The sequence below is a fragment of the Colius striatus genome, chromosome 18 (genome assembly GCF_028858725.1).
Source record: "Colius striatus isolate bColStr4 chromosome 18, bColStr4.1.hap1, whole genome shotgun sequence".
Classification (NCBI taxonomy): Eukaryota; Metazoa; Chordata; class Aves; order Coliiformes; family Coliidae; genus Colius; species Colius striatus.
This window is the reverse complement of record NC_084776.1, coordinates 457,478-478,160: the sequence shown is the minus strand read 5'-3', so window position 1 is coordinate 478,160 and position 20,683 is coordinate 457,478. Positions and strand designations below refer to the sequence as shown.

The window sequence follows — 20,683 nt, the reverse complement described above, 5'->3', positions numbered from 1 at the left end:
GGGGCGGGCTCAGTGCGGGAGGCTGGGGCGAGCGAGTCTCGGCGGCCGCGGCTCCGGAGCGCCGCCTCCTCCCCGGCGCCACCAGCGAGACGCGGCACAGAGCGGGCGCGGCGCGGGGGCCGCCGGGAGCTGCGCGGGGCCGAGCCGAGCCCGCCGTGTCCTCTGCGGCCGCCATGCTGCCCGCCGCCCGCCTGCCGCTGCCCCGGGCCCTGCCGCTGCCCCGGGCCCTGCCGCGGCCCCGGGCCCTGCCCTGCCGCCCGCCGCACGCCTGGCGCTGGGCCGGGCCGCGGGCGCTGTGCACGGGCTGCGCTCGGCGCTCGGAGGCGCTGGCCGGGGCGCCGCTGGACACGGCCGCCAAGGAGTATTCGCCCAAGGTGCGGCAGCTGGTGCGGGACATCGCGGGGCTGACGCTGCTGGAGGTGGCCGACCTCAACGCGCTCCTCAAGGTGGGTGGCTCGATCGCGCCCGGCCCGGCCCGGCTCCTCCCGGCCCGCGTGCGCCGTCTCACCGGCCGCCCGTGCCGCTGCTCTTCCCATAGGAGACGCTGAAGATCCCGGACGTGGGGGTGATGCCGGTGGCGGCGGCCGCGTCCCTCCAGCCCGCCCAGGCGGCTCCGCAGGTACCGGGCTCTCGGGGGGGTGGGTTCGGGAGGCGGGGCTCTGTGCCGGCCTCGTGGGTCCCCACGCGTGGGGTCAGGGAGCAGGGCTGTGGAGCCTGGCTGGCTGCCTTCAGCGCGTTCTGGCTGCTTCCAGGAGGAGGAGGAGGCCATCCCGCTCAAGAAGGAGAAAACACATTTCACCGTCCGCCTGACTGATCTGAAAGCTGCTGATAAGGTGAAGCTGATCAAGGAGGTGAAGAACTTCGTGCCTGGAGTGAACCTCGTGCAGGTGAGGAGGGGGCTGCCCGAGCCACCCGCAGTCAGAGCCCTCTTCTGAAGCACATCCTTGGCAGCAGCCTCAGCTCTCTGTTCCAAAGGGAGCCTGGGTGTCTGCATTTACAAGAGAGAACAGGCTGCCTGTAATAAGCAGTAGCAGTTTCTGTTTATTCAGCTCCAAGGAAGGTGTAAAATCTCTTATTCATACCCCAGGATTTGCAGAAAATCTTCTGACCTGCTCCCATTGACATGTGGCAGAGCAAACAAAGAATTGTGGGGGCAGAGCACACAGTCCCCTAACACAGAGCTGTGGGGACAGAGCACACAGTCCCCTAACACAGAGTTGTGGGGACAGAGCACACAGTCCCATAACATGGAGCTGTGGGGACAGAGACGTGAGTTTCCTTGGCTGACCATCAGCTTGGGTAGTCTGGCACTTGTTTATTCATTATCAGCCCCAAGCAAATGTTAAAATACCAAAAACCTGTAACGGACACGATCAGTTCAAAGCTGCCTGGAGAGTTGATGCTAAATCAGCTTGGCCCAGTATGTGGAACCTGTCAAGCAGGGTGGTGACTGTCCTGATGCAGTTCCAGGGTTGGTAGGTCCAGGTTACTGCGGGTAAACCTCGTCAAGTGTGACTTACCTGACCTGGAGCTTTGCTTCACACACTTAACAAAGCTGCTGAGGCTGGCTCTGCTTGTAGCACCTTCAGGTGTGTCCAAAGCATGGCTCATACATTTCCATGTACATTGTCTTGCCATCCAGTTGAGGCATTTTTAGTGAGATCTGCAGGGAATCTGTTCTTGGCTTGTGAGGCTGATTTGGAAGAAAGCATTGCTGGTGAAGTCCCTGGACGCTGACACTGATGTGAGTGGAGCAGGACAGCCCTACAGGAACGGCTGCTGCTGAGCCAAGTGTGTGAGTGTATCCAGAGCCAGCACAGCAGCGTCTCACATCAACACCTATCCGGTGCCAGTGCTCCTGTGTGTGCTGCTGAGGTTGGAAGCGTGTGGCCCCCTGCCCCGTGGCTGTTTCTGTGCTGGTCCAGCTTGGCTCAGGCCCTGCTCTCTCCTGCTGGGAGCTCTGAACTGTTGCTTCCTTTGACCGAGGCTGCTCTAGGACAGTAGTTAAGCATTAGTGAGCAAGGACCTTAAACAAATAACCTTGATTGTGCTGCCTGTCCTCATCTCAGCAAGCCAGAACAGGCTGCTGCCCAGGTGCTGTCCTGGGCTGTGGTGCATGGCAGTGTGCCTGCCCTGCCTGCCCTGCTGCACCTCCCATCCCCAGCACGGACACGCCGTCACTGCGCCCAGCGTGAGCTGCAGCAGCGGGACCTCTGTCAGCGGTGGTCAGGGGAGCTGCACAGAGCAGTGCCACACAGCAGAGAGCTGGCAGTGCCTCCACCTGAGGAACGCCCCCAGGCTGTGCTTTTGTGGAGCTCTACGGCTTTGTTGTTGCTCGGTCTAAGAGCAAGACCATCTGACTGCAGCAGGAGCTCGTCCTCTCAGGCGTCCCTTCCTGGTTTTTACTGCAGGAAGTCACTTTAAATCACTTCATCGACTTTTTGACTTGCCTTAAATACCATGGTGCTGTGTATTACCGGTTGTTTTGTGTAAAAAGCCCTGAAAACACCAAGACTGTGTTGACAGGCATAGTCTGTCCTGGAGCCCTTTCACCCTGCACAGCAGGTTCCTGCACAGCTGTTGCCAGAAGCATGCAAAACATTCACCCTGAAAAAAGCCAACCCAAGGCAGGCTGGTGGCCACCTCAGCAGGTTCCTGTGTGTGTCTTCAACTGAGGCTGCACTGCTGTGCATGTGAAGGGATTTATGGGCAGTTAGGCACTGAAAAAGGCCTTCCTGGGTTAGAGGGGATGTGCTGTCGCTTGCAGTCGGGTTTGGAGGCTTTCCACTGGAACATGCTGTGGTTCAAGTGAAAGTTTTAGAGCAGTCAGTGAGTTTCGCTGGTCAGCTTTACCCAGAGGTCAAGCTCATGGCTCTAAATCTGTTAATCCAGTTAGCGAAAGCCCGTTCACAAGCCGCGTACTTTGTCCCTCCCGCAGGCAAAGAAGCTGGTGGAGTCCCTTCCGCAGGAGATCAAGGCCAACGCTTCAAAGGAGGAAGCAGAGAAGATCAAAGCAGCACTGGAGGCAGCAGGAGGGACTGTAGTGCTGGAGTAGCAACCTCTGTCTCACCACGAAGGGACTGACACAGCCGCAGCCCTGCCCGTGTTACCGGGCAGGCGCCGGACATTTCCAAGCACGAGACGCCCCCCTCCGAAACGCTCCCCAGAAGCGATCCCATGCGGTTTGGTGGGGTCTCGTTTCCGACATCGCCACGAACTCTGGTAAATGTCAGGAGAAAAAGAAAACACACCCCCTTCCTTGATGAAGTGGTTTGAATCTGTCAGTGTCAGCGTGCATACATCCCGTCGGGTTTGAGGAGGTGGGAATGAAGTGCTTTGGAGCCCGGGGTCGTCGTGGCAGCTCCCCCGCGCCGCGGAAGCGGCGTCGCCCCCGGTGCTCGGGACGGCGGCCCCGGTCCCGCACGCCCGGTCCCGCGCGGGGGCGGGGCGTGGCGAGGGGCGTGGTTTGGGAGGGGGCGGGGCCTTGGAGGGGCGGGGCTCGCGTAGCGCAGAGCCAGCGCCGATGGCGGAGCGGCGCGTGTCGCGGTGGTACTTCGGCGGCCTCGCGTCCTGCGGGGCCGCTTGTTGCACCCACCCGTTGGACCTGCTGAAGGTGAGGAAGGGGGTGAGGATGAGCGGTTGTGATGGAGGAGGTGGAGCTTGAGGGAGAGGTTGTGGGAAGGGCGAAGCGGGGGGAGGCGGGAAGCGGCTGCGGGAAGGGTTGTGATTGGGGGGAGGGGATGGGGAAGCGCTTTGGGGGTCCGGGATGGGTGGGAGGGATGGGGAAAGGGTGGTGAGAGGGTGATGTTGAAGGATTGGCTGCGAGGGGGGTGAGGAGCCGTGCTGGGAGGTCGGGAGGTGGGTGCGGGGACGGCTCCGAGGGCCGTGAGAGGACGGTGCTGGGGGGGGTGGGAAGCGGCTGTGAAGAGACGGGGAACTGCTCAAGGGGTCCGGGAATCGGCTGCGGGGACGGCTCCGAGGGGCCAGGGAAAGGCTATGAGGGGACGGCGCTGGGGGGTGCGGGAAGCGGCTGTGAGGGGCTGGGGAACGGCTGTGGTGCGAGGGGGATGCGGGAGACAGCCGTGGGAACGGTTCTGAGGGGCTGGGTAACGGCTGTAGAAAGGACGGTGCGAGGGGTTGAAGGAAACGGCCGTGGGAACGGTTCCGGGGGGCCGGGAAACGGCTGCAGAGGAGCAGGGAGACGGCTGCCGGGGAGAACCGGTTCTGTGAGGACGGCTCCCGGCTGCCAGGGGACAGCACTGAGGACATGGCTGTGGGGCTGGAGCACGGCGGGGTCAGGGCCGAGGGGACGCGGGGACAGGCACGAGAGGGACGCGTTTGAGGAGATGCAGGTTGGGGCCGTGCCGCTGAGGGCTGCAGAGGACACCCTGGTCAGCCCTGCCCGGACGCCTGCCAGAGGCACGGCGTTGGCTTCGGGGCCGCTGGCGTTGGACGCGGGCCCACTGGGCTCCATGTGCTCGGGCCAAGGTGTCACCCAGGCGCCGCGGCAGCCTGGCATCGCCGCCGCCACACAAAGGGCAGCGCGCGCGGCCCCGCGCTGCCAGGCCCACAGACGGGGCTGCTGCCAGCGCTGCCCTGTGCTCTGACCAAGCTGCCGCGGGTCTGGCGGCCGAACAGGGAGCGGGAGAGCCCAGCCCAGGGCCTGCCGGGCCCCACGGCGAGGCTGGGGACGGGCAGCCCCTTCCCACCCGCTGCATGGAGCGAGGGGCCGATGTCCCAGGAGCGGAGCCAGCGCTGGCAGGGGGATGCTGCTGCCTGCTGCCGTGCCCAGCTGTCCCCATCTGCACAGCGACGGTGGCCGGCAGCCCGAGGGGGCTCCTGGAGGGTGCCCTGGCCAGGCGCTAAGAAGGGGAATTAGTCTGGCACATGCCTCTAGGCCCGTCTCTGCCTCTGAGCCAGCCGACAGGTGCAGTGTTGTCTGTGTCCCTACACACTACCCCTGCAGATGTGTGTTCCCTGCGCGACTGCGAGCAGCCCAGGACAGCGGCTGCTTCTGACAGGGCTCAGCCCTGATTGCTGAGTGCAGACCTGCCTTTGGCCCAGAGCTCCCCTGCAGCCGGTGCCAGGCCTGTGGGAGCACGAGCGGCCTCTGGGTCTGGCTGGGCAGGGGACCAAGGGTGTTTTACTGCGCCTCTGGACCTTGTTCCCTGTGGAGGCCTCAGCCAGCCCGGCTGGAGGGTGCCACTGCCCGCCCACGGGCTGCCAGCGCCGCGGCAGCAGCCACAGTGCTGCCCAGCTCCTCCCCTGCCCGCCTGCAGGCCCTGCCCGGGGTTGGGCAGGCCATGCCTCAGCCCGGCTGCCCGGCAGCCGCTTGCCCAGCTCCTTTGCACACCACGAGCTGTGGTCCCGGCATCCGAGCTGCAGGCGCCAGGCTGGACACAGGCGCTGTCCCTGCACCCCGCCGCTGCCCGCAGGATGCAGAGGCTGTTCCCAGCCTCCTGCTGCGTGTCCCACGGCCCGGCCGTGCCGGGGCTGCGGTAACGGGAGCCAGGCCTGGGCCCCTGCCAGCGGCACTTTGCTCTCTTTAATTTTATCTCCTGGGGCCTTTGACCCACATGTGATCCCCGCAGCGTGGGGCCGGCCGGGTGTGCTGAGGGCACACACCAGCATGGCCTGACACGGCTCCTGGGGCCGGGGCAGCCCCCGTGCTGCTGCAGCCACCAGCCACGGTGGCAGTGCCGGGCTGCTGTGCCCAGACGCCGCGGCTGTGCCTGGCCGTGGCAGCAGCCGTCTGGGCTGGTGAGCGGGGCTGCCAGGTTCTTCCTGCCCTGTTCCTGTGCTGGGGAGGAGGGGAAGTTGCTTCTGGCAGCCTGTTGCCTCAGTGGTGAGGGCGTAGGGCAGTTGGAGGTCACAAACTCTCAGGCCCTGTTGTGATCCCTCTGAGCAAAACCAGCTCTGTGTTTGCTTGCTTGCTCACGTGCTTCAGGATCCTCCCTGCCCCAACACGGCCCAGGGGCCTTCCTGGAGGAGCAGACGCTATCGCTTCATCTGCTGAGGCCACCAACCTGCTCCTGCTGCCAGCCACCAAGCACCCTGGCTCTGGGCTGGGCCGGCTCCCAGGCGCTGCTCAGTGCGAGCCTGGAGCTATCACTGTGTGCAGGGAGGCTCCTGCATGGGTGATAACAAGTGACTCTGCCTTTGTGCCGAGCCCCGGGCCCGGGGGCTCCGCACCGCGCTGGGCTGTGGCACTGATGCTGCTGCGCTGTGCCCCAGGTCCACCTGCAGACGCAGCAGGAGGTGAAGATGCGGATGATGGGGATGGCGATGCGCGTGATCCGCACCGATGGCTTCCTGGCTCTGTACAACGGGCTCAGCGCCTCGCTGTGCCGGCAGGTGAGTGCCAGCGAGCGGCCCCTGGTCCCCGTGGCCAGCAGCTCCTGCCGCTCGGCTCGGCTCGGCGCGGCGCTGCCGTCCCCGCTGGCGGCCGGGCTGGCATGGGCAGGTGCCCGGCGGGACGCGCTGGCTCATTGTCCCGCGCCGGCAGATGACGTATTCCCTGACCCGCTTCGCCATCTACGAGACCGCGAGGGATCGCCTGGGCCAGGGCAGCCAGGGGCCTCCCCCCTTCTACCAGAAGGTGCTGCTGGGGGCCGTGGGAGGTGAGTGAGCAGAGGGTCCCTCGGGCCTGGGCTGCCCTGTGCGGCAGAAGCCCCCTGACCTCAGCTCTCCTTTGGCCGCAGGTTTCACCGGGGGGTTTGTGGGGACCCCAGCAGACATGGTGAACGTCAGGTCAGTGCTGGCTGCGTGCCGGTGAGGGAGGCATGTGGCAGCAGTCAGGATGGTGGAGTGCTCCTTGTGCTCCTGACCCCCATCCTGACCAGGCTGCCCCACGGTCAGGAGCCCAGTCCCATGGGGAGCTCTGTGCCAGCAGGGCCCGGGGTTGTTCTGCCGCTCAGGGTGACAGCCCCAGCCCCCCACCAGCTTCTCTGGGGAGGGGGTGAGGGGGGCTGGAGGCAGCTTTCTCGTCCCTTTGGGAAGTGGCAGCACACTGGGCTGGGCTGTGCCCGCGGTGCTGAGCGGGGCCAGACACCGCGCCCGTCTCACCAGGCTGCTCTGCCTTCCAGGATGCAGAACGACGTCAAGCAGCCGCCTGCTCTGCGGCGCAAGTGAGTCGGGGCCGGGGCAGAGCGAAGGGGACTGGAGGAGGGGCTGCGAGGGTCGTGCGGCCGCGCGGGGGCAGCACCGCACCGGCGGCACCGCAGCGGCAGTGCGGCTCAGGCACGGGCGGTGGGGCTGGAGCTGCAGCGCCCGCGCGGCGCCTGCGGAGCCCCGCACCCTGACACCTTCCCGTCTCTCTCCTTGCAGCTATTCTCATGCCCTGGACGGCATGTACCGCGTGCTCCGGGAAGGTGAGGCCGTGCCAGCCGGGGTAGCGTGAGCCCGCCGGGGTGCCCTCGCTGGCGCTGGGGAGCTGTGGCAGAGCAGGGAGCTCTGCGGGGGGCTCCGCTGGGGCGGGGAGAGGGGACAGACGGGCCAAGGGAGCTGAGGCTCAGGCAGGGCCCCGCACCTTGAGGTATGAGCAGTGTCCCAGGAGCATGCTAATCCCAATCTGCCTGTCTGCAGAGGGCTTGAAGAAACTCTTCTCGGGAGCTACAATGGCATCCAGCCGAGGGGCCCTAGTCACTGTTGGGCAGGTAGGACAGCTCTGCTGGGCAGCAGGTGCCCGGGGTAGGGGCAGGGGCAGTCCCTGGCATGGCAAGGAAGGGGGGCTGTGTCGCTAACATGCTGTGTCTCTGCAGCTCTCCTGTTATGACCAGGCCAAGCAGCTGGTTCTCACAACTGGGTTGCTGTCAGACAACATCTTCACTCACTTCCTGGCCAGCTTCATCGCTGTGAGCAGGGCTGGGTGCAGGGAGGCAGGACTGGGATGGGATTTGCCTGCAGCCAGGCTCAGGACCCCAGGCTGAGGCTGCCAGAGCTGCTTCTTGGGACTCTGCTGAAGCAGGGCTGGGCACAGAGGCTCCTGTGAGGCTCCCCATCTGCAGAGCTCCGGGTCTCTGCAGCGACTGGCAGCGCCTGGGTCTCCTCCATGAGCGGGAGCTGCTGACCCCTGCTGACTCTCCCCAGGGTGGATGTGCAACATTCCTGTGCCAGCCCCTGGATGTGCTCAAGACTCGCCTCATGAACTCTCAGGGCGAGTACCGAGTGAGTAGCCCATCCTAACCCCTCTGCACTCTGACCTCTGCCTCCCAGCACCTCCTCATCCCTCTCCCTCTCGCTCCAGGGTGTTGCCCACTGTGCTATGGAAACCGCCAAGCTCGGCCCCTTCGCCTTCTACAAGGTACATGGAGGCTGCAGGATGTGGGCTGGAGGGGACTGGGCTGGGCCAGATGCATTGACCCGTGACAGCCCTGGGGCAGGAGCCCTCCAGGCTCTGTTGCTGGCAGCCTGGCCCAGGCAGCCCCAGCATGGGGGAGCTGTGGTCACCTCCAGGCTGCAGCCTGGGTGCAACTTCCCACAGCCGTGCTGCTGCCTTGACACCTGCTCCCCGGTGCTTCCAACCTCCTCCTGCTCCCTGGGGTTTGGGCTACTGGCCACCCTTGGCCCTGACGAGAAAGCCCAGCACCAGGCACACTTTGACTCTCTCCATTCTTGCTGTCCCCTTCCAGGGCTTCGTTCCTGCTGCCATCCGGCTCATTCCTCACACCGTCCTCACCTTTGTCTTCCTGGAACAGCTGCGCAAATATTTTGGGATCAAAGTGAGCACCTGAGTAGGAGGGATAGGACCCTGCCTCACCCTGGAGGGTGAGCCTGTGGGTCACTGCTGACATCCCAGAGCCCCTCTCCACTGCCTGGGGCCGGTGCCAGTCCTCCCCCTTCCCCGCTCCTGTGCCTTGCCAGGGCGTGTGCCCAGCTCCTCTTTTCTCTCTCACCCCCATTCTCAGCACCTCATTACTTTTGGGCTGTTCCCAGGCCTCTTGTCCCCCTGCACTGTTGGTTTGGGGTTGGCCACGAGGTCTGTCCTTTTCCACCAAGCCCTGACGTGTCTCTGCGCACAGGACTGTGAGTCCTGATGAGGAGGGAGTCACAGCCCAGGCCGCAGGGGGCCTGTGCTAGGGGCAGGGGAGCACACCGCCAGCCCCACTGTGAGTGGCAACCCGACCCTCCAGCATGGCTCAGGGAGCCAGTCTTGGTGGCGTTGGCCCCATCAACCCAGGGCCTCCAGCAAGTCCTGCCCCACTGCCTCTGCCTGGCCAAAGTGCCCCAGCGCCCGCCGGCTGCTGGGCTCCTCAGGGATTGTGCCTCATACCAATGATGGGGGAAAGCAGAGCCTGGAGTGAGGGGCAGGGCCCGGACCCCTGCCCAGGCTGCAGCCCCTCTCACTGCCCTGCCTGTGCTTGGGGTAGCTGCCCCCCTGTCCCCTGGCTCCAGCCAGGGCCAAGTAGCTCCAACTTGGGCTCTGGGGCTGCTCCCCCTCCCCCCTGACCCGGCCTGGGGTGGGCACATCCATCCTGTCCCCCCGTGCCCTCATCTCCCATCCCCGTGTGCCCCCAGGCTGCCTCGCAGCCCCCTCGCCCCACTCTGCCCTGCACATGGGGGCTGGGGGCACTGCCCCCCCGCCACATGTCCCCTTGTGTGAGGTGGCCCTGAGGGATCAAACAACTGGTACATCTGTGACTTTGATACGTAATAAATAGTGGAACAAGGACTGGGCCTGCTGTCCTGGGGGGCAGGGGAAGCTGTGCCCCCTCCCACGGCGGGAGGGCTCGAGCTGGGTGCCGAGCAGGGCTGTGTGTGGGGGGAGCTGTGGGATGGGCCCCCCTGCACTGAGCTGTGCCCAGTCACAGCGGAGCTGGCAGCGTCGGGGCAGGGGGTGCTAAGGGTGCCCACTCGCCGCTGCCTTGGCCAGGAGCTGCCTCCTGGATGTGACACTAATTGGGCAGCGGAACCAAGCCAGAGGGGGATGGCAGGGAAGTGAAAGCTCGTCACCTTAACAAAGTCTAATGATGCTGGCTGGCACTGCGGCTTTGTTCCTGCGCCTGGCCCGGGTGGGCAGGTGAGCGGGGCCAAGCTGCGCCCTCTGTCCCGGCCGGGGGCTGGGGGCTGTGGGCTGTGTGCTCCTGCCCCCAGCCCGACGTCCCACGCTGCCGGGAGCTGCTCTGCGCCCACGCCAGAGGCCGACGAGAGCGGGGAAGAGATGGAACCACCGGCCTCGGCCCCGCTCGAGGCATCAGCCCTGCTCAGCCCCGCGCTGTCCCGGGCCAGGGCCCTTCCAGCCAGGCCACGGCCCCGCAGCTGCGTCAGCCCCGCGCTCCGGCGCTCGCTCTGCCCACGGCCCTCATGGCAACGGAGCTGCGCCGCAGCCGCGCGGCAGGACGGCGTGTGCCAGACACAGCCCGGAGCACGGAGCGTCCGGCAGCTGCGGCGCGATGAGCTCTTATCTGAGCATCGGCAAACGCGAGCCCTCGGGGCCGTCAGCAGCCGGGTGCCAGCGGGTCTGAGCTCGCGGAGCTGCTGCCCCCGTGGCCTCATCCTGCCAGGGCCCAGGCCCCCGCTCTTCCCCCGGTACTGAGGCAGCCCCCACGCCCTGCCGCTCCCCCCGGCCCCCTCCTCTGCGCGCAGCGTCCCCCCGGCTCAGCGGCGCGGGGACCATCTCCGCGGGTGCCGCTGTGGGTCCGAGTCCCGGCGCTGGGCCGGGCTCCGGGCGGGAGGGCGCAGGGCGGCTGCCGGACCCGGCTGCGGGGGCTCGGGCGGGCCCGGGGCGGCGTCTCCCGAGCGGTGCTGCCGAAAGGCCGCACGCGGCGAACACCGTCCCGTTCCCGCCGGCGGTGACCAGACCGCGGGGGTCGGGGCCGCTCCCGGCCAGCGCGGCAGAGGCTCGTCTGCGCCCTCGAGGACGGCGGGACCTGCTGCCGCGGCAGAAGCGGCCGGCTCCGTGCACGGGCAGGACCGGGGAGCTGGGCTGGGCCGGCGTGAGGGTGTCCGGATCCACCCGGGGACCGCAGGACAGTCCCGCTGCGCCCGGGGGGGACGATCCCGGTGGAGCCCGCTGCACCCAGCGGGGGCTGCACCGGCTCCTCCGGGGCTGCGGGAACCCCCGTCCCCGTCCCTCGGGGGCCAGTGCGGTCCAGCTGCCCCCGCCGCTGCGCCCGCCCCGTCCGAGCCGGCGAGCACAGCCGGTACCCGGGAGCTGGGCGGGGCGGAAAAGCCGGCGGCGGGGATAAACGCCGGCGCTCCCGCAGCTGCCGCTGATGCGGCCGCCGAGCGCCGCGCCGAGCACCCGGGGCCGGCCGCGCCGGGCGGGGCGGAGGGCACCGGGCTGCACCCCCCCCATGCCGGCGGGAGGAGCGGGGCGGCGGGACGCGGCTCTTTGCCCACGGTCCCTCCCCCCGCTCCGGTCCCTCCCCCCGAGCCGCCACAGCCGCCGCCGCCGCGGCTCCGGCAAAAGTTTACGCCGGAGCAGCCGAGCACGCCGGTCCCGATCTCCGCCGGCACCGAGATGCGCCCGGGAGCCGCCGCGAGCACGACGCCAGCAGGTACCGGGGGCGGGGGGAGGCAGGAGGGGAGCGCCCATCCTCGCGGCTCGGGGCTCCCGGTCTGGCGAATGCCGCTCGCCCCGTCGCGTGGGTGTAAACTCGGGTCGCACATCCCCGGGACTGCAGCCTGAGCCCCGGAGCGGCGGCTCCTACAGCCGTCCTGGTACCGAGTGCCGCTGCCGGCACGGCAGAGCCCCGAACCGAGGGGTGTCCTGGGCCGAGGAAGGGCCCATCTGGGCTGTTCCCCTCCCTGCCTGAGACGCTGCCTCTGGCATCCCTGGGAGGGGGCTCTGCCGTTGGGCAACTTGGCACCCCTGGGTGCTGCCGTGGCCGTTGTGAGCCTTGCGTGACGAGGGCAGCTGGGCTCTGACTCGGAGCATCTCGGGGAAGCCCCTCGCCGAGGTGGCTGCTGGATCTGTTGTGCCTGTGGCTCCTTGCCGGGGGACAGAAGCAGGGGAAGCTTTTCTACCCTTCCCAGGGCTCCCGAAGCTCTGAGTGCTACAGGGGCCCATCGCAAGTGCCCTTTGTGACTCTGTCCCCGGCTCTGCTGTGTCAACACGCTGTTGGTAAATGGCTTTGTTTAACCAGGACATGTTGGGTATGTGACCTTGCCTCCCTCCTGGTTGGGAGCGCATCTCCAAAGCAGCCGCCGAGATCACCTCTGCCTGGCGCTCCGCTTCCAGCCCTGCAGCTCCCTCAGGGCAGCGAGGGAGACCCGGGCAGGGGGGCGGCCAGCCCAGCTTCCCCTGAGCCGTGGCGGTCGGATGGGCAGAGGACAGGGCGTCTGCTGCCACTGCCCGCCCAGCACCCTGCCCTGCACTCCAGACCGCAGCTGCCTTGCCCCACGCGGTGCCTAGCAGCAGATTCTGTGGATGTCCTGATCCGTGCCAAATTCTGTGATTTCCCCGGCTTTGTCAGTGCATCAGCAGGAAAATTTAGGGCCCGCAGGACCCCTCCTTGGCACGTTAGTGCCGCCCCAGCTGCCAGCCGCTGTCCTTCCCACCAATCCTGGTTCCTCTCTGCATGCCTCGGTGCAGAGGGTTTTTTTATGTTCTGTTGCCTGGAGAGGGGAAAAGAGAGAAGGCTGACAGAGAAAAGGCAAAATGTGGATTAAAAATAGTTAATGAAAAAATGTGACCGCAAGCCCCGATGAGCACAGCCGGGCTGAGAGCAGCCGCCCAGCGCAGCCTGCGCGGGCTCGGCAGCGTCTGGGCCAGGCGGGCGCAGGGCAGATGCCATGGCAGCTCTGCTCTGTCCTCCCGTGCTCCTCTCTCAACTGCATCCTGTCCTGTCCTGCATCCTGCACAGCCACAGCCCCATCCTTGTTTGTTTACACCAGCCCGGGGGATCTGGGGAACCTGGCTGCAAGCTGCATGTATTGCCCTACCTGGGTGCTTGTGGGTGCATCAGGAGAGGGAGGGACCTTGCTGGGACCCCTTCCAGGATGGACTGCTGCGGGGCAGCTCTGTGCAGTGGCACTTGCTCATCTGCACCTCAGCAAAATAGGGCTGCTCCTTGCTGAGATACTGGGAGGATGATCACAGCATCCATTTGTGACACAAGGTGCTCTGGGGAGGCAGGTGCTGAGCTCCTGGTGCTGAGCTCCCAGTGCAGGCATGTGTGTGCTCACACCTGTCTGCACTGACCTTTTCCAAAGCTTTTCCCAGCCCTGTGCTTCCCCTGTGGCACGCTGACCACACGTGTCACGCTGTGTCTCGTGCCATCCTCCCGTGTTTCACAGGTTTTCAATGTGATGAGTAAGACAAACTCATTTCCCCAAGCCAGGACCAAGGTGCTGTGTGGCTCAGCATCACCTCACCAGAGCCGGCCATGCATCAGGGTTATTTGAGCACTGCCTGGCCGTGGCTGCAGGTCACACTTCCTCTCTGGTTCTGGGCAGCTGTGGAGGATGCCCTTGGCCATCTCTTTTGGTAGCAGAGCAGTTGTGGAGGTGATGCAGAGAGCGTTTGTCCTGATGCAACAGGGACAAGTGCTGGTTGTTTGTGTCTGTGTTGCTGTTGATGAACCACTGTCAGGCTTGGTTTAGGTTTTCTTGGTCCAAAGCGACACAGAACCTGACATTGTTGGTGCCTGGTGACGTTGACTCTCACCGTGTGCCCCTGCTCCGTGTTGCCACAGTCCTGTAGCTCTGTGTGAACAAGCTGTGGTCGTGAAGCACAGGGGCTGCTCCAGGCAGTTTGGCTGTTCCTCTGCTGCCAAAGTTACTTGGTTACAAGGTATTTGCTTCAAAGGGGGTGACAGGAGCAGTTGTGAATCACAGGTGGGGAGCAGGAGGCATCCCCAAGCTCAGGGCAGGGACACAGATGGGGACAGCGTGGGACTCAGACCTCCTGGGCCTCCCCACTGTGGTGATCTCTCCCACAGCTTGTCCTGCTCACCACAGCCCTGGGTGGAAAATGGAGCAGCATCTGCAGGGAGGGCCAGGCTCGCGCTGGCATTGCATCAGCTCTGGCTCTGCACCGTCCCCTTCCCTGCCAAGTGCCGAAGCCCCTGCCGCGCTGGCTTGTAGCTCTCAGCTCAAAGCCAAGCCAGCTGTGGCGAGCACTGCATTAGTGCACGGGGGGCTAATCCTTGTGTCTGGAGGGCTCACAGCCCCCACTGCCGCCTCCTGAGCCGCCCGTGAGCGCCAGTGCGGGGCTGTGCTGGTGAGGATGCCGTGCTCCTGCCCCGGCCGGGGACACGAGGGCCCTGTGTGGGGACAGGGCTGCACTGGACTCTGCCGACCTCCCAGCACTTGTGCAGGGCTGTGGCTGAGCCACAGCGCTCCCAGGTCACGTTGCAGATGCCCATGATTGTCCCCATGGAGGCTTTGCTGAGCTGCTGATCCATGTGGCAATTGGATGCAGTGATCCCAGATGTGGAGCTTGTTCCCTCACACGTGTGATGGCAGCCAGAGCTGGGCGCTGGCCAGAGGGGCTTGGGGCAGAATCCCCAAGGGAAGCCACCCTGGGTGGGAGGAGGAGAGCCTCTCCTCTTGGCAGAGTTGGGCACCAGCAGGGGTCCGTGCAGGCACAGAGCTGCTGTGGGGCAGTGCAGGGGCTGCACCCCCACAGATGGGAGGAAAACTCCCAATGCTTTTCCATCCATTCCTTACAGCCTGGTGTGATGCAGCGTCATGTGCCCCAGCACTCATCTCACCCTGTCCTCTCCCAGGCTCTGCCCCTTGCCCCAGCCTGCCACCAAACACCGGGGCCGGTGGCTGCCAAAACCAGGAGCTGCCAGAAAGCCAACCGGGGGAGACAGGGGCCTCACTTTGCCCCCACCACCGCAGAGTTTGGCACTGCTGGTGCTCAGGGGCTCAGGCACCAGAGGCTGCCCCCATTCACACCCCGAGGGTAGATGATGGTCCTGTGTCTGACACCTCTGGGGTGCTGCATTGACCCTTTCCCTGCCCGGGCACTGCGTCCGGGGGCTGGTTTCTCTTTCCTCCTCTCTTGTCATGGGCACAAGACCTCTCCTTGGCAGCTGCAGCTGCAGCAGCACCGGGTGTTTGTGGCCCAGCCTCCGCGGGGGTCAGCAGCCGCAGAGCTGTGACACGGGAACACGCGGCATTGCCCAACGCCGGCGTGGGGCAAAAGTCCCCTGTGCGGCCCGGCCCGGCCCGGCACGGCCCCGGCAGAGGCACCGCTGGCAGGCCGGGAACCCTCCACCCCACGCCCGTGACGGCGGGGCCGGGGGTCCCCCAAAGCCCGTCCCCGCTGTGGGTGAGGTGCTGCGGTGGGGGGCTGAGGGCCATGGGTTAGCGGTGGGCTTGGCAGTGTGAGGGGAGAGTTGGGACTTGATCCTACAGGTCTTTTCCAAGCGAGGTGACTCTGTGGTTGATTCTGAGTGTGGCGCCGGGAGCGTCGGGCACTGCAGGGAGGGGACGTGGCGAGGCAGAGAAGGGGCTCAGGCACTGGCGGCTGCGACACGTCCAGGCGGTGCCTCGGGGGGCTCGGGGGGTGCCGCGGCTGCGGCTGCGCGGCGCTGCAGGCAGATGGAGCAAAGGGCCCGGGCAGGGCCCTGCGGGGCAGGGGGAGCCCCGTGCCGAGGGCGAGCAGCGTGACCGGCCGCGCCAGAACCCCTCACCCAGTGCAGTCTGCCCAGCTTGGCCGCGGCGGGGCCCCGGGGCCGGGGGAACGGCTGCCAGCCCGGGGGGAGTCTAGGGCAGAGGCCTCCCCGCTGCTAAATCCCATTGCAGGCAGCTAAAAATAGAGACACCTCTGCCCCAAAGCTGCCTCCCCGGGACTGGGAGAGGGGCTGGCAGCGGCTTCGCCCGGCCGCGGTGCCTGGGAGCGATTCCGCCCCGACGGGGATGCCGGGACGCTCCCGCGGGGCCGCGGGCAGGGTGAGGCGGGTGGGGAGGGCAGCGTGGGGCTGGCGGGCAGCAGGGACGGAGGAGCAGGGCATGGGCTGACCAGGACAGGCAGGAGGCCAGCGAGTGCCCACTGAAGGTCCCCGTTCCCGGAGCCCACCCAGTGAGGACCATCCCAGGAGACGGTTCCTTCTGCCCTGTACCTGCCTAAATCAGGCGTGTGCGGCAGGTCCGGCTCCCCAGGATGCGTCTGGAGCCCCACGCACTGATTAATGAGCTGCTCGGGCAGCTTGCGACACGGCGAGTGGGTCTGCACGGAGGAAACGCGACTTTCCCAGGGATAAAAATAGGCTCGGGGAGAGCGCCGAGCCCTGGGAGCAGCGGCGGAGCGGCACCGCGGCGCTCTGGCTGTGCCGGGGGCGCGGCACGGGGGTGATGCCGCAGTGTCCCACCCCCCGGCTCGGCTGCCCTCGCCCCACACGGCTGTGCCGTGGGGCTGCCGACAGAATGGCCCCTTGTCGGAAAAGGCCAAATCCTGCTCAGGAGCACCGTAACCGGCTTAGGGGGATGGAGGGAATTACGATGCCGTGTGAGCCGGGCTTTGTGTGGGAGCTCCGTGTCAGAGGCGGCTCCGTGGCACCCACCTGAGCTGGGGGTGATGCAGCCACGGTGACACGGCCACACTGAGCTGGACCCGGGGCCGTGGCTGTGCCGTAAGCCGGGGATCCCTGTGGGTAAATAGTTGCCCACACCAGGACTCGGATCCATCCTGTCCTAGGGCTGTGGGCTCCCTGCCCTCCTCCATCCCCAGGTGGGTGCCACTGCCAAGACACCTGTGGGGCCAGGCTGAGCCAAGGGCCACCCCACGGGGTCATCCCGGGGGCCACCCCCACAGCTGGAAGCGGGTAACAAATTGGTGCTGCTGTGAGCAGCGGTGCTGAGGAGGTGGTGGGGAGAGTGCTGGGGTCGTGGGCTCTCAAGGCTCAGTACTGATGCACAGGTGGGCACCAGCACCGGTGGGGGTGAACCCAGCCCGGGTCTGGGGGGGCAGTGGGGGATTGATCCTGCACTCTCCTGTCCCTGGACCGGTGTCCCCTGGCTCTGCCCTGGGATGGGTCCTGCTGCCTGCAACTCATGTCCTGGCATCTCATGCAGGGTTGCCCACGTGCCAGGGCCCTCGCCACCAGGACAGAGGAGCTGTCGAGGGCCAGTAGGAAACCAGGCACGCCACGCAGCTCCTCATGTGGCTTGCAACCTGGCGGAGAGATGTCCCAGCCGCGGCTCCTTGGCCTCCTGCTGCTGCTGCTCTGCTGCCAGGTAAGGATGGGCTGTCCTGCACGATGCCCTGTGCCGCATGCAGCCCGCTGCCCGCCCCTGTGCACAGCAGCCCCTCCTCAGGTGTGCCAGTGCCCAGCTCTGCCTGCCCTGCCACCAGCACGGCACTGCCCGGCACTGCCTGGTGCACTGACCTGCGCTTGAGTGGGGCCACTGCCCAGCCCAGCGTGGTGGCTGCTGTGGGCAGAGCACGGGTGACTCTCCCTGGTGACTCCCCACCAGGGCCCCTCTGCTCAGATCACAGATTCTCTCTTTGAGAGCTGGAAGGCGTACAGTGAGGAGTGCCAGCGCAACATGAGCCGCCTGCCCGCTGCCACAGGTCAGTGCTGTGTGCTGGGGCTGGGGGCCGGCAGGGGCCCGGCGCTGGGCAGCCCCATGCGGGTGGTGCCGGTGCCGCTGCCACATCTCGTCCCTCCACAGAGCTGGTCTGTAACCGCACCTTTGACAAGTTCTCGTGCTGGCCCGACACGCTGCCCAACAGCACGGTCAGCATGCCCTGCCCCTGGTTCCTGCCCTGGTACCAGAAAGGTAACGGCAGGGTGAGGATGTGTGTGTGCATGTGTCTCTGTGTGTATGTGTGTGTGTGTGTGTGTGTGTGTGTGCATGTCTCTGTGTGTGTGTGCGCACAAGCGTGTGCACGTGCTGCTCGAGGCTGTTGTGCCTGGGCCAGTGCACAATGCTCGTGGTGGCCTCATCATGCCCCCGTCTCCCCCCTCCCCTTGTAGTGAAGCATGGATTGGTGTTCAAGACCTGTGGCCCGGATGGGCAGTGGGTGACAGGCCCCCAGGGCCAGTCCCTGCGTGATGCCACGCAGTGCAAGCTGGATGCCAAGGACCTGGAGGCGCAGGTGGGCAGAGCCAGGGGTGGTTGGTATGGGGTCCTTGCCTGCCCCTGCCCTCACTCGCTCCCTTCCCCACCAGGAAAAATTTGCCAGGACCTATGGCAGCTTCAAGGTGATGTACACCGTGGGCTACTCGGTGTCGCTGTGCGCGCTGCTGCTCGCCCTGGGCCTGCTGCTGGGCTTCAGGTGGGGGTGCAGGGGCAGATGGGCCACGGCCATGGGTGGGAGGTGGGGGTCCACAGGGGGCCATGCTGGGGCCTTGGGTGCAGGCACTGACGGCAGCTCCTGCCTCCACAGCAAACTGCACTGCATGAGGAACTACATCCACATGAACCTCTTCGCCTCCTTCATCTTGAAGGGCGTCTCTGTGCTGGTCATCGACGCTCTGCTCAAGACCCACTACAGCGACAAGATTGACGACTACAACGTGCACATCTGGCTGAGTGACGAGGTGAGTGGCTGGGGGGCTGGAGGCTGGGGGGGCTGTGGGGTCTGTGGGGGGCCGGGGCAGCAGGGTGTCCCTGATGCCTGTGTGCAGGCAGCTGCGGGCTGCCGGGCGGCCACAGTCTTCATGCAGTATGGCATCGTGGCCAACTACTGCTGGCTGCTGGTGGAGGGGATCTACCTGCACAACCTCCTGGTCGTGGCCGTCTTCTCCGAGAGGAGCTACTTCACTCTCTACCTGTGCATCGGCTGGGGTGAGTGTGGGTGGATGGGCTCCTCACCCACAACCCTTGACCCCTGTGCCCCACCGTGGCCCACTGTGACCCACCTGCCCCCTCCTCTCCAGGGGCACCTGTGCTGTTCCTCATCCCCTGGGTGGTTATGAAGTTCCTCTATGAAAACATCCAGTGAGTATCACCCACTGCAGGTTGGGACTGCTGGGTGTGTGGGGCGCAGGAGGTGCACCCGGATGCACTGAGGGACGGTGGGAACAGTGTGACAGCACCGGGGAGACTCCACATTGTTACCTCATGCAAGGAGCAGGGTGCCAGGACCTGGTGCTCACTTGGCTGGGGCTGCCAGTGGCTCACCAGGCTCCAGCAGCTGCCCAGCTGAGAGGCTGCACCACAGTCACCAGCCCTCCTCTCTGCAGGTGCTGGACCACTAACAACAACATGGGCTTCTGGTGGATCCTTCGCTTCCCCGTGTTCCTGGCCATCCTGGTGAGCCGGGGACTGAGGCAGCTGCAAGGGCCCAGACCCAGCTGTGAGAACGGCTGCCCTGGTCTGAGGGCAGAGCCCAGCCTGCCCCTGCACAGCTCTGCCCCCCATGGCTCACTCTATTCCATTGCAGATCAACTTCTTCATCTTCATCCGCATCATCCAGATCCTGGTCTCCAAGCTCCGTGCACACCAGATGCGCTACACTGACTACAAGTTCAGGTGAGTTGGGCACAGCCCTGTCCCTGCACACCCGCGGTGCACAGGCTGCTGCCAGCGTGAGCCCACCCCACAGCCCCCGCTCCACGCAGGCTGGCCAAGTCCACGCTGACACTGATCCCACTGCTGGGCATCCACGAGGTCGTCTTCGCCTTCATCACAGATGAGCACGCCCAGGGCACCCTGCGCTACGTCAAGCTTTTCTTTGACCTCTTCCTGAGCTCCTTCCAGGTGAGCTCAGCCCCACACAGGACTGGCCCTCTGTGAGGACCCTCTGTCAGAGCAAGGTTAGGGGGCAGGGTCTGGCCATGCATCTCTCACACCTCTCCTCCTTCCAGGGGATGCTGGTGGCCATTCTCTACTGCTTTGTCAACAAGGAGGTGAGTGGGCTGCATGGGAGGGGGCAGCTGGAGGAGTGGGACAGCCGGGGGCTGGGGCAGCCGGGGGCTGGGGCAGCCGGGGGCTGGGGCAGCCGGGGGCTCGGGGCCACGCCGACTGTGGCTGCCCACAGGTGCAGGCAGAGCTGCTGAAGCGGTGGCAGCGCTGGAAGCTGGGGAAGGACCTGGCAGAGGAGTACAAACACACCTACAGCCACGCACCCAGCGCCCGCAACGGCGCCGGCAATGCCTGCGAGAAGCACCAGCTGGTGAGTGGCTGCACCAACGGGCTGGGCCGCGGCGCGGCCGCCACACGCCCCGGCACACGCTACCTCGAGAGGAGCAGCCGCGGCCCCGCCGAGCACCTCGCCATGGCAGAGCAGCACCACTGCTACGAGTTCCCTGAGACCACGGCCGAGAGCCACCTCTGAGCCCGGTGCTGCAGCCTCTGAGCCCGAGGCGTGCGGGACTCTATGGCCGTGGGGACACGGTGCCCGGCACATGGACATGGACATGGCCACGCCGGCTGCAGGCGAGGCACGGCGAGAGGGGCCTGGACCTCTGCGGGAGGGGATCTGAGGGGTGGGGGGATCTGTGTGTGGGGTGGGGGGTTAATGGGGGGTGGGATCTGTGTGGGGTGGGGGTTCCTGCGTGGTGCTGCCCTGTGAGACCCTGTGCGCAGTGCTGTAATTTATGTGTAGCTGTCAATAGGTGTGAGCCCGGCCGGGCTGCAGCAGCCCCTGCGCCTCTCTGTGCGGCACCTGGGGAGGGGCACAGCGCGGTTCCGGCCCCTGAGCCCCCAGAGTGACGGACCCATGCACTGGGACATGGGCCACCCAACGTGTCTGCTGGCTGCCCCAGGAGACAGCCCTACTGCCTGCCCCACAGCCCCTCTGCCTGCCTCACAATCCCTCTGCCTGCCCCACAGCCCTTCT

The 20,683-nt window shown here is 66.0% G+C and overlaps 3 protein-coding genes across 4 annotated transcripts; all 3 read left to right on the top strand.

Annotated features, from left to right (window-relative positions):
* Nucleotides 1-173: 173 nt before the first annotated feature.
* On the top strand, nt 174-3,277 carry MRPL12 (mitochondrial ribosomal protein L12). The gene is made up of 4 exons (XM_062011163.1): nt 174-446; nt 539-619; nt 753-887; nt 2,939-3,277. Exons 1-4 carry the CDS (start codon nt 174-176, stop codon nt 3,053-3,055), a joined length of 606 nt encoding a protein of 201 aa, XP_061867147.1. The 3' UTR covers nt 3,056-3,277.
* Nucleotides 3,278-3,502: 225 nt separating this feature from the next.
* On the top strand, nt 3,503-9,670 carry SLC25A10 (solute carrier family 25 member 10). 2 transcript variants are annotated; one of them, XM_062010746.1, is made up of 11 exons: nt 3,503-3,613; nt 6,235-6,354; nt 6,506-6,620; nt 6,702-6,750; nt 7,086-7,127; nt 7,327-7,370; nt 7,585-7,655; nt 7,761-7,853; nt 8,089-8,166; nt 8,246-8,302; nt 8,631-9,670. In XM_062010746.1, exons 1-11 carry the CDS (start codon nt 3,524-3,526, stop codon nt 8,730-8,732), a joined length of 861 nt encoding a protein of 286 aa, XP_061866730.1. In that variant the 5' UTR covers nt 3,503-3,523; the 3' UTR covers nt 8,733-9,670. The 2 variants fall into 2 exon arrangements, with proteins under 2 accessions (XP_061866730.1, XP_061866731.1); XM_062010747.1 differs by lacking the exons at nt 7,585-7,655; nt 7,761-7,853.
* A 7,409-nt stretch (nt 9,671-17,079) lies between these two features.
* GCGR (glucagon receptor) lies at nt 17,080-20,255 on the top strand. The gene is made up of 13 exons (XM_062010783.1): nt 17,080-17,130; nt 17,371-17,467; nt 17,569-17,676; nt 17,874-17,995; nt 18,069-18,175; nt 18,287-18,440; nt 18,528-18,687; nt 18,780-18,840; nt 19,086-19,155; nt 19,286-19,374; nt 19,464-19,602; nt 19,710-19,751; nt 19,883-20,255. Exons 1-13 carry the CDS (start codon nt 17,080-17,082, stop codon nt 20,177-20,179), a joined length of 1,497 nt encoding a protein of 498 aa, XP_061866767.1. The 3' UTR covers nt 20,180-20,255.
* The last annotated feature ends 428 nt before the right edge of the window (nt 20,256-20,683 follow it).